Here is a 10,610-nt window from a genome sequence, read left to right as displayed (position 1 = left end):
CCCCCCCCATAACTCCAATTACATCATCTTTTTTTTCCGGTTTCGTTCAAACAGAATGTGAGCTGAAAGACAGAAAGGAATGACTCGGAGAAACAAGTTGAAAATACTAGCATGTGTTAGAAAAAAAACGAAACAAACGCAGGGGAAATGTGCTCAAGTCAGTCCAGGGTATCGTGGAGGTATCAGTGAGTGACGCCTCGCTTGTTCATTTGTTCATAATTTCCAAACCTCCCACCCACTCCTCTGCGCTGCTCCCCACCCCCCAGTGGTGAAGATGAAAGAAACTCAAAATCATCCACGCACGTCCACTTCCAAACTTGTTTTCAGCAGTGCGTGGGTTTCCCTTTAATGTGAAGCGAGTGGATGATGATGAGTTTTCAAGTCCTGAGTTCCACTGAGCAGCTGTCGAGATGTTTTAAGCGCCAGGCTTTGTGTGTTCCATACACGTATATATTAATATTTGTCATCATTCACGTCCGAAAGGAGTAGGAGTTACTGCAACTAAAAATCAATGCTTTAAAAAGTGTACGTTTAAAACACTTGACGTGTTGGTAAAAATATATATTTTTCCCCCTAATGAAGCACCAGGTCGTTGAATCATTCCTCTGCTGTATATCTCGGCACAGGGTTCTGAAAGAGCAAAGGAAGTATTAAAGGAAATGGATGATGGAAAGCAGGGGTAGGAAAAGTAGTATGTTCCGTGACCCACTAGTCTAAACACGATATTCTCATTAACTCATTCACTGCCATTGACGGCTATAGACGTCATCAATTCATTTTAACTATTTCTATGAGTTTAACATTCCCCCCCCCACTTTTGTTAACAAGAGTATGAAAACCTAGAACATTTTTTTGTACATTTAGAACAGATATAAAAATTTTGAATACTAGTGAAATCATGCAATTAATTACGATAATAAAAATTAATCACCTGACACCCCTAATTTTTTATAATATTTTCTTAAAAAAAAAATGTTAATATTTTTTTCCAATTAAAAAAACCTTTTCTTTTTTTTTTTTTAAAGAAAAGATTATTAAAAATTAGGGGCGTCAGGTGATTACCATTTTTTATCGTAATTAATCGCATGACTTCACTGGTTAACTCACGATTAATCACAAATGTTATATCTGTTCTAATACAAGAAAAAAAATCTAAACTAATAGAAAATAGTTTAAATGAATTTTTGACGTCTACAGCCGTCAATGGCAGTAAATGAGTTAATACTGCGTTGGTGTAATCAAAATTAAGCAGATTAAACTTTCCTGTTTTAATCCATCTCAAGAGGCCGCCATTTTGGTTTGATACCGCCCTCTGATGGAAATGAAATTAAAATACCCTTGGGCTCGCATTGTGAACGTCAAGGCTCACCTGATTAAAATGCAATATTGATGAGAATATCTTGTTTGGACTTGGGGGGGGCGGAGGGGTCATTTTTTACTTGACTTCCACTTTAAAACAGAGACATGAGCTACATAAACCACAGATGAGGCACCAAGTACGGCAGGACTCTTGATAATGTAAATAAAAGCTTGCTGGGCCAGATTACAGAAAGGAGCAGGTTGTATAAATGCTGTGACCAACCTTAAGTAAAGAGATAAGATTTTGTATTTTCTGGGGGGCTAATTTAGAAATTGTAGCAAGTGGCCACTCACAGTCAGTGCTTCGTGGTACTGCTCAGCACAGTGGACCATCAATGGGAGACAACGTTGGCTTGGCTGTAACCGTTTCCTACAAAACAGGAACAAAAAATGCTGTGAGCTTTTGTTTTGTTTTGTTTTGTTTACCTTCAGATGGATTGATAATGAGATTGTCCTACCTGTATATCCATTAAGGTGGCTGTGAAATGGCCCGTATGCAGGTGCGGTGGGGGAGGTGACGTGAGAGGGGGCGGCACCATCATGGCCGACTTGGTCGTAGTCGACACGGCGGCGTTTCTCCGGCGAGCAGTTGTTCTCGTCCTGCCTGGCGTCCTTGGAGTGACGCCGTTTGCGTGATTCGCGCTCTTCGCTGCTGCGGGCTTTGTGGCCGCGGCCGTCCGGGCTGCGCTGCTCGCTCTGGTGCCGCCTCTTTTTCTTCTTTTTTACTTCGTAGCCTCGGTCCGAGTCAGAGCTTCTGATGAGATTTTTTTTTTTAAGAAAGAAAAAAGTTGCATTTTCAAGAGTACTCCAACATTTGTTGCATTCATTTATCCATCCTTCCCTAAAATGTATTAATTATATAAATAATGAGTTTATTGTAAAGAAAATACAAGAGCATTAGTAAAACACATTTTTAAAGTCAAAGTGTTTTTTAATTAAATACAAAAAACAAGCAACCGGTTTTAATATATAAATGAACAATTTTATATACGCTGGTACAATAAAAAAATAATTGTAGTTGCGTAACATTTTTAAAATGGCATCCTTCATGGTAATCGGTACTCACCTGTCCCTAGTTGTCTTATTAAAATAGTTTGACTAATTTAACACATTTAAATTACATCTGTAAAATAAAGTGAACATTGGATAATAAACTCATTCACTCCCAGCCATTTTCACTGATGCAAACCCCTTCCCTCCCGGCTGCTTTACTGGATTTTGACTGATTTTGCAAGGCGCACAGAACATTGCGTTCTATTGGTATGAAAACATGAAACCTACCAAAAGAAAGATTAAAGTCTCTTCGATCATTAGGGGAAAAAAAGTAAATTTCAATCGGTTTCCATTTTGCAGCAATTAGCATTAAAATATAGCTACATTTCATGATTATTTACAAATCTATTTAGAATTCTGAGTATTTGAGGGTTTTTTACAACATGGTCCTGGTAGATTTCCTATGCTCCGCTGCCACCTGCTGGCCGTTTGTGTAATAACTACAATTTCTTCAACCGTTCTTTTCAGTTGAGGCTGCATCTAAGCATAAAAAATTAAAAATAAAACATAAACGTATAAATATGTCTTTGGGACACTTAAAACATTTAAAATAGAACATATTTATGTTTTTGGGAGCAAATGAGTTAATAATAAAAATTACCTTAAATAAAATGACTGGAATAATTTCATTATGAAATTAAATTACATATACATTTTTATTTTATTGATTTCAATTTTTAGAGTGGCATTACTCACCCACTGTCACGGTATCTTTCTTTATCCTTGGACTTCTTCTTGCTCTTTTTGTGTTTTTTGCTGTGGCGCTCCTCAGAGCTCACAGAGCGACCACTCCTTCGATGATTTTGGTCCTCCGACCCCGGAAGAGCATGCCGATACGGCGACCTGTTCGACGATGACAGCGTCTCCCTATAGAGGTGATGGTCCCGTTCCCTGCCGTCGTCTCTCACCCCGCGAACATCCCGGCCATCCTGCTGCCACCTCCAGCGGCCGCGAGACTTGTTGCGGTAGGAGTGGCCGTAACTCCTGTTCTGGTAATCGCGGCCTTCCTTGGATCGGTGGTGATAAAAGTGGTAGTGGTGCGAGCAGCGGTCACGGTCCCGCTCCCTGGGATGGTGGGCGGTCCGCTCCCAGTGACGCTCACTCTCCCAATCGCGGTAGTAATAGTCGGGATCCCTGTAAGAGCGGTTGTGCTGGTAATGGTGGTCTCTGTAGTCCCGCCTGTAGCGATTAGAGTCCCGATCTTGACTCCTGTCCCTGTAGTGTCTCTCTCTGTCCCTGCTCCAGTCAGACGAGTACGGCCGATCGCGACCCCTTTCCCGCGATGACTGCCTTTCGTAGCCTCTGGGGGGTGGACCGGGCCGGAGCGGCTCCTTCACGTCAGCGCGCCCTTCGGAGGCTGCAGCCGATGAGCCGTTGGTCAACGGGGCATCCGCGACTTCATCGGCACGAACGGGAACCTTCGGTAGCGCTGCGCATGCACCGCTGGCGCTGTGAGAGGAGTCCGGCGAGGTGGCAGGACTGACGGAGGCAGACTCGCTAGATGCGGATGAAAGGGTTTTGTTGGTCGAAGCGGTTGCTGCTTCGCAGGCCGCTTGCTGAGACGGGGGATCGGACACGCGTGTAGTAGCCCTTAGGTCAGGAATGAGTCGCTGGCTTTCGCTGGCAGCAGAACTAGCCTGCGACGCCTCTTTGCTGCAACAAAACAAGAAAACGAGGTCAAAACAATCGCAGTTCACATTCTTTGAGAACCCATCCTCTTTTATACACTACAAAGCTTGTCTGTTCCCCGTGCCAATGCTTTTATTTGTTATTATTGTGTGTAAATAAATGACTTAATTGTAGGACTGAACAATAATTAAAAAAATTAAAAAGTCATTTTTCCCCTCAAGATTGCAATTGTGAATTAATAAGCAATTATTGTATTAAGGTCCTCTTTCCATGTATTTTTTCAACAAACAATATGACAGACACGTTATTGATCTACTTTAATTAAAACTGTTAACTAACTAAACACTTGAATTTGCAGTCTTTTAGGCTTTCACTTTCAAATGCTAGTGAGAGCGAGTTTTGACAGTCTAGTTGTACTGGAAAGTTACCTTGGTTGACAGTGGCCAGTGTTGATTCCATTCACAGTGACAGTCTTCTCTGAGGACAAATTTCCACCACTAGCGACAGAAATCTGAAAGGCAAAAAAATTAAAAATTTTAATGATGGCGCAACATGCCATCATTGGTACATCCAATACAAGCGCCGCACCAAAAAAGAAAAGAAAACAAATATACAGCTTACCTTTTCAGCACTATTGTGTCCATTGACTTTTGGAAGTCCATAATGGTGTCCATTTTGGATGGTTTTGGATATGCCGTGTGAAATTCCATTGAAACCGTTTCCATTATGGTGCGCGTCAGAGTCCCCATTGGCAAACTCATCCCTTGTTCTTTTGTTTCCATTTAGGTGACCCTCCACTGAGCAGCCGTTATCCAGGGATCCGCCGTTCTCTTGGTCCGACTCCTCTGACAACTCGTGGCTGTACGGCACCAAGAAGGACGAGCCGTTCCCGCCGCTCTGGTGATCTCCGTTACTGCGCGGCGTGCCGTTGACGTGGTTAAGCTGACGCGGGATAAAGTGAGCATCTGAGGTAGACTGGGAGGAGGATGCTGAAGAGCTGCAGGACGAGGCGGCGGCGGAGGAGCTGCTGGCTGATGACGAAAAAGAAGCTGGGCGATTCTGTTTGCCTTGGCCGTTGCAGAACGACAGCTTCAGCCGCTTCTCGTGCTCTGGGATCACGGAAGGCTGGCCGGCGGCCAAGTGCGACACGGAAGAAGAGGAGGCCGCGCTGTGGTTGGGTTTTCCTGCAACACTGCTGCTGGTGCTGGGCTTGGGACAATCCCTCAAAGACCCGTTCCCATTCATGTGGAGAGGATTCTGCAGATAGGACAAAAACTTGGTGAAATGCCGACCGCCATTTTGTTCTCAAGCTGTCATTTTATTTGCATGTATTTTAATAATATTGCGATCATACTGAAAAATGTAATCATCATAATCATAAAATCAAATGTTGATATTGTTTTGGGCATCAACATTACCTTGGTCATGTGCGGGGGCAGCTGCGGTCCGATGAAACCGACGTTGATGTGATGGCCGATGGCGGTGTTGATGCGGGGTATCACAACCGGTCTAGGTGACGACTGACCGGGCACAGCTGAGTTATGGGTCATGTGACCATAGTCCCCTTCTTTCTTTCCATCACTGGACCTTGATGTGAAGGCAGTAGATTTACTACAGTTTTCTTTTTTTTCTTTTTTAAACCTGCTATTGACATTCACAAAATAGTCAGGTAATAATTCTTCATCTGGCATTAACAACACTTTGCAATACTTGATATCCAACAAGTATAAAAAAAATAAAAATAAAAAAAAGGTTTACTCACTTGATGTAGAAGAGGACATAGGCCTGCTGGTTAAGAACAGACCTGATGTCACTGACAGTCACCGAGGAATCATTCATCTGAAACCACTGACCATTGCTTGCCTGGTGGACACAGAAGAGGGAATAGTAGCGTTAACACAAGACCATCATGATTTAGCCATACTACACTTTTGAAATCAGTGTTCAAGTCAATAAATCGCAACTGACCAAATGATATTTAATATGATTTCTTAAGATATTTGTGTGAATTCCACATTTACTTGAATGCCCAGTTGAAAGAGAGCGTGTGCGAGCTTGTGGCAACCACAGCAATCAGCAAACTGGCCCGAAGTTGAGCCAATACCTTAATATAGCAGAAGTAGTGTCCAGCGTGACAGCTGAATCCAGAGTGGACGAGAACAGCAAACAGCCCGTAGAGCTGGGCCTCTCCTTGCGACTGGGACATGAAGGGCTGCAGGTCCAGTTGCTCGGGATATTTCACATCCTGATGAGCAAAGACAAGCTGATAAATATGAAAATAACCTGCAAAAAGTGGAAATTGTATAATAATAATAAAAAAAAAAAGTTGCTAGAGAATACTTTTGTAATTTTTCCTCCACTGAAATTGGCAAAGCGTTTCAGGGACAGGGTGAGCACATTGGAGCTGCGATGGATAGTGAATCTCTTCGAAGCTGTGACCATTTTTTTGCACCTTGTGAGGAAAAAAAATCTTTGTTAGGAGCTGAAAAAAAAAGGGGGAAAAAAAGGGGTAACAAAGCGGCTCCCTAAACGTATTTTTGCACAGAAACTTACTTGGAGCACTTGTAGGCATTCTCGCCATCCAGCTGCTCTGGCTTGACAAACTGCTCAAGGGCCTTTGAGACACTCGGTGCCATCTGTAACAAGCGGCAAGCCCACACGTTAAATACCTTTCAAAACATAATTGGACAAAGCACACTGTAAAATGATTCAATTTAATCCGTAGTTACTTTGATTTCTAGTGTGATGTCCAGAAAGGGGTCGAATGTGTCAGAGACTGCTTTGCAGTTCAAACATTTAACTGAAAATGAGGGCATAAATGAAAAGGTCATCAGATTAAACGTGCTGTAATTATAAAACCATAAGCTGATGTAACAAACTCACCTCTGGACCTTAGGTAACCACCAAATACCTGATGAATGAAAGTGGTTGCCTGCGTTTGCCTGTCCAATCTGCCATACAACAGAATAGAAGGGCCAGAAATATTGACAAATGCAACAACAAATTATTTCCCCTGCGTGTTCAATGCAAATCTTCAACTAAGGATAAAACTTACTTGGTTCCAGGTAAGCAGGACTTTTGCATAGCATCCACCGTGTACCTAATGAATTCATGGGCATCTTCCTGGCTTCCATAGCGAAAATGCTTCGCAATCCCTGCATTGGGGAAAAATAAAAGCACAGATCAGGATACATGAAAAAAATTAATAAAACCAACGTAAAACTAGTTCCCTCCAAATCCATGATAGTAAACAAATAAACAGCGCCACCTATCTTTCATTCTGGGGAAATACAAACGCCTGAGTTCTACAAAGCACTTACTTTTCAGCTCATTCAGCACACCAATTGGCTTAATAACATTCCCAGAATTGGCAAAAACCTGAATGATGTGATTTTGCATGGTGCACATCATACAGAAGCCCGGCTCGTGACCTGTGGTAGAACCGGATGAAAGAAAAAGAAAAAAGAAAAAAGAAAAAACATGAGACACGGGTCCAAACGCAGGCGTCCTTGATGTGAACAACAAAGACAAAACTAACATGTTTTCGAGTGCTCCCGCGACAGCATGTAGTTGGCAAATGGCGGCGTGTAGGTGAGACACTGTAGGGCTGAGTTGAGGAAACAAGTGTTGCCCATGTTCTGTAGGCCGGCGCCTATGCGATGAACCTGGTTCCACTTTAGGACGAGACGCTCGGGAGAGAAGAGGACCTTCTGCGGCATGTCAATGCCATCGCCGCTGCACAACACTAAACGCACAACAGACTAAAATTAGCCTCCGTGCATTTCTCAAGAGCAGCATATCAACCAGTTCCTGCAATTGTGCTACATTACCTATTATGCACATAAAAAGGAAGCCGGCCCATTATGTTCATATATTTAACATGTTCTAATAACAGTGGGATAGTGGGAAAACTACTAGAAGACAAAGCTCGGCCTTTGTAACAAAGCATCCAAGCATTTTCTTTTCTTCTTAGGACCACCTTCACATGAGGCCACATGGCGCTCATCTTAATATCAAAGACTAAGTGATGAATACTGTTTATTGGAAATGGTTCAGCTTGAATTTTTCTTGTAAAATACAACACACTCATTTGTTCATCTAAAGATGAAGGAATAAGGCACACTAAACCCCTTACCTTGCTCTTTGGGTCTGTCCACCGAGGAAGGCGAACTATTGTAGACGACAGCTCCAGGCGTCGGGCCCAAGCAGCCCCCCGGAACCTTCAATCGCGGCGAGTCACTGGGCAGTGTGGGGCCCACCGCCCAGCTGCTGGAACAGCTGCTGTCCATCCCGTCTCCACTGGTGAAGGGGGATCTCTTGCAACCGACTGACTCGTGGTCAGAATTTTCGGAGGATCTGTCAACAATGGTCATAGTTCATTGCTGTGGGCGGGGGGAAACATAAAAGATTTTAGGAGAGGCAAGAATCAGTTTCGTTCAAATATTCTTTAGAGCACTTTTCCTCTGTTTAGTTTATGGGTAAGCTCTCTGGCATGAGGCAGCGTACGACTTTGACTAGTTGCCAGCCAATCACAGTGCACATGGACAACTATTCACTCATTCAAATTTTTTGACATTTTAGTCTTTTTTGGGGGGGGGGGGGGGACTCTCCACACCTTACAATTGTATGGCAGACGTTTTAACTCCAACTGCTATTTATTGAACAACAGTTAGAATTTATTACATTTATTACAAAGGCAAACTTTAACCTCTATATGTTGTGTACGTACAGATCAATTCATATCGTGAAACCTTTCAGTACAAGTAAGTTGTAAAGTGCCACAGAAGAATAACGTCATACACAAAATCGATCGCCAACTACATGACTTAATAATAAATCGTTAACTAATGTCACTTTGATAGTTATTACCAAATATTGCAAAAAGGTTATGTTGAATGTGATGATCACTTGCACGTAAAAGGCTTCACATCCCGGAAAACAAAAACGTGCTTCTGTCGTCATAAAAAAAAAAACCTTCACGCGTTACTATTATAGAAGAGTTGGCCGTTAAAAGCTTCTACTTTTTATTTCCCGTTTGATAAAGTTACCAGGGGAAAAAAAGAAAAGGAGAATTTCCTGGTCGGGAAGCAGCTGTTCCCTCCCACTCCTCCGTTACTGACTCACGTTGGCGGTTAGGCCTGTCGCACGCACACTCGCACAGCCGTTCAGTTACAATAAAGCATTCCTCAAACATGAGTGGCTACTTACGGGAAACACTACAATGTTTTTTTAGCATAGCTTCGAGTCATCAACCGAGTCCAAATAACCGCACGTGTGAACGTTGAATGGACGAACACCATGGAAACGGCGACCATTACGCAAAAGCTAGCGGAGCTAGCACGACGTGCTAACGTCGTTAGCCGACTTGGCACGATGGACGGAGGCTGAGATGGCGGGGAACGCAGCGACCCCCATGGCGATTAAACAACACATTACGGTTTCACTTTTTGAAAAATGTAAAGAGTTTTGGTTCTACGGCATGGGGCCAAGGCCCACGAACACGTAGCTAGCATACATTGAAAAGGAGGGGCTCGACACCGGCAGCCGTGTGTTCATTGCGCCGCTCCATTAGACATGACAGAACCGGTGTAAGGATGCCACAACAAACCAGAGCGGCTCGGGGGCACCGGAACGCGACGGGCGCGTCGTTGAATCCCCACTCGAACCGAAACGCGTCGAGACACTCACCTGGAATGTTGTTAAATGCACGTTTGTAGCGATTGTAAAGCCATTCCTTATTTCAAAGCGGTTGTCCGGCGGTGAACAATGACGTAGATGAGCTTTCCACGGCAACATCCGGGTACCTGGGATAAAACGAGGGCCGTGATTGGTTCCCTCCGCCGTTTGACTGCGTTTACTGAAGATCCGTCGCACGTTCGTGCCGCGGACCTTTGTGTACATGCACAATCATCACCGTGCGCGTTCCACATACAAATCAATTCATGAATGACGCCGATGGACTCGAAGCACATTTAGACTGACGTTATCGTATATATAGTATTTTCGTAATCCATCGATTCCCTTTTAGAAGCGCGGGCTCAACTATTTGAACTTTAAAAGGCTCGAAGTATGGAGCGCACTTCCTCATAGACGCCACAAATCAAAACGCATCAAAGCATACAGGTTGCGCAGTCGTTTACAATTAAAAACAAAAATTAATCAGTTGATTGTACCTTTTATCTGTTAAAAATAATTTCAAACGTTTTTTTTTGTGCATTTGAAGTACCTTGATGATGAAATAGCCATTTTCTATATTGCCTATCCTGATAGGGTCACACCCCTGGGCTGGTTACCCAGCCAATCCCAGGGTATATATATGGCCAACCATTTACACCTACATTGAATATAAAAGCCGACACACCCATGCTAAAAATAAAAAATAAAAAATTACACGAAACTTGCTTTCATGGGACCAATCTCACAACGTGGGAAAATGTCACAGTTGTGCGCATTCAATTTCCTGAGATTATAATGAAATTTAAAAAAATTGTAATTTCCACAGATTTGTGTATTCATTCAACGTTGTTAAATTGCAAAGTAACTTTATGAGAATGCTGACAATGTATTAA

General features: G+C 43.1%; 1 protein-coding gene across 7 annotated transcripts; it reads right to left on the bottom strand.

The window, feature by feature from the left end:
- Positions 1 to 4: 4 nt before the first annotated feature.
- usp42 (ubiquitin specific peptidase 42) lies at positions 5 to 9,871 on the bottom strand. Of its 7 annotated transcripts, none has more exons than XM_086063994.1 (18): positions 9,730 to 9,871; positions 8,177 to 8,397; positions 7,580 to 7,786; positions 7,362 to 7,472; positions 7,097 to 7,196; positions 6,925 to 6,992; positions 6,771 to 6,841; positions 6,595 to 6,677; positions 6,382 to 6,493; positions 6,146 to 6,286; positions 5,804 to 5,904; positions 5,460 to 5,628; positions 4,663 to 5,298; positions 4,470 to 4,552; positions 3,109 to 4,065; positions 1,818 to 2,113; positions 1,654 to 1,729; positions 5 to 630 (listed from the first exon to the last, which is right to left on the bottom strand). In XM_086063994.1, exons 2-17 carry the CDS (start codon positions 8,328 to 8,330, stop codon positions 1,692 to 1,694), a joined length of 3,327 nt encoding a protein of 1,108 aa, XP_085920120.1. In that variant the 5' UTR covers positions 8,331 to 8,397; positions 9,730 to 9,871; the 3' UTR covers positions 5 to 630; positions 1,654 to 1,691. The 7 variants fall into 7 exon arrangements, with proteins under 7 accessions (XP_085920120.1, XP_085920115.1, XP_085920119.1 ...); XM_086063989.1 differs by having other exon boundaries at positions 8,177 to 8,423; positions 9,730 to 9,865; XM_086063993.1 differs by having other exon boundaries at positions 1,818 to 2,110; positions 8,177 to 8,423; positions 9,730 to 9,865.
- Positions 9,872 to 10,610: the final 739 nt, after the last annotated feature.

Source organism: Leptonotus elevatus, chromosome 20 (genome assembly GCF_054856555.1).
Source record: "Leptonotus elevatus isolate MCC_2025b chromosome 20, RoL_Lele_1.0, whole genome shotgun sequence".
Classification (NCBI taxonomy): domain Eukaryota; kingdom Metazoa; phylum Chordata; class Actinopteri; order Syngnathiformes; family Syngnathidae; genus Leptonotus; species Leptonotus elevatus.
Note: the sequence above shows the minus strand (reverse complement) of the source record. Positions and strands in the feature narration are given on the sequence as shown.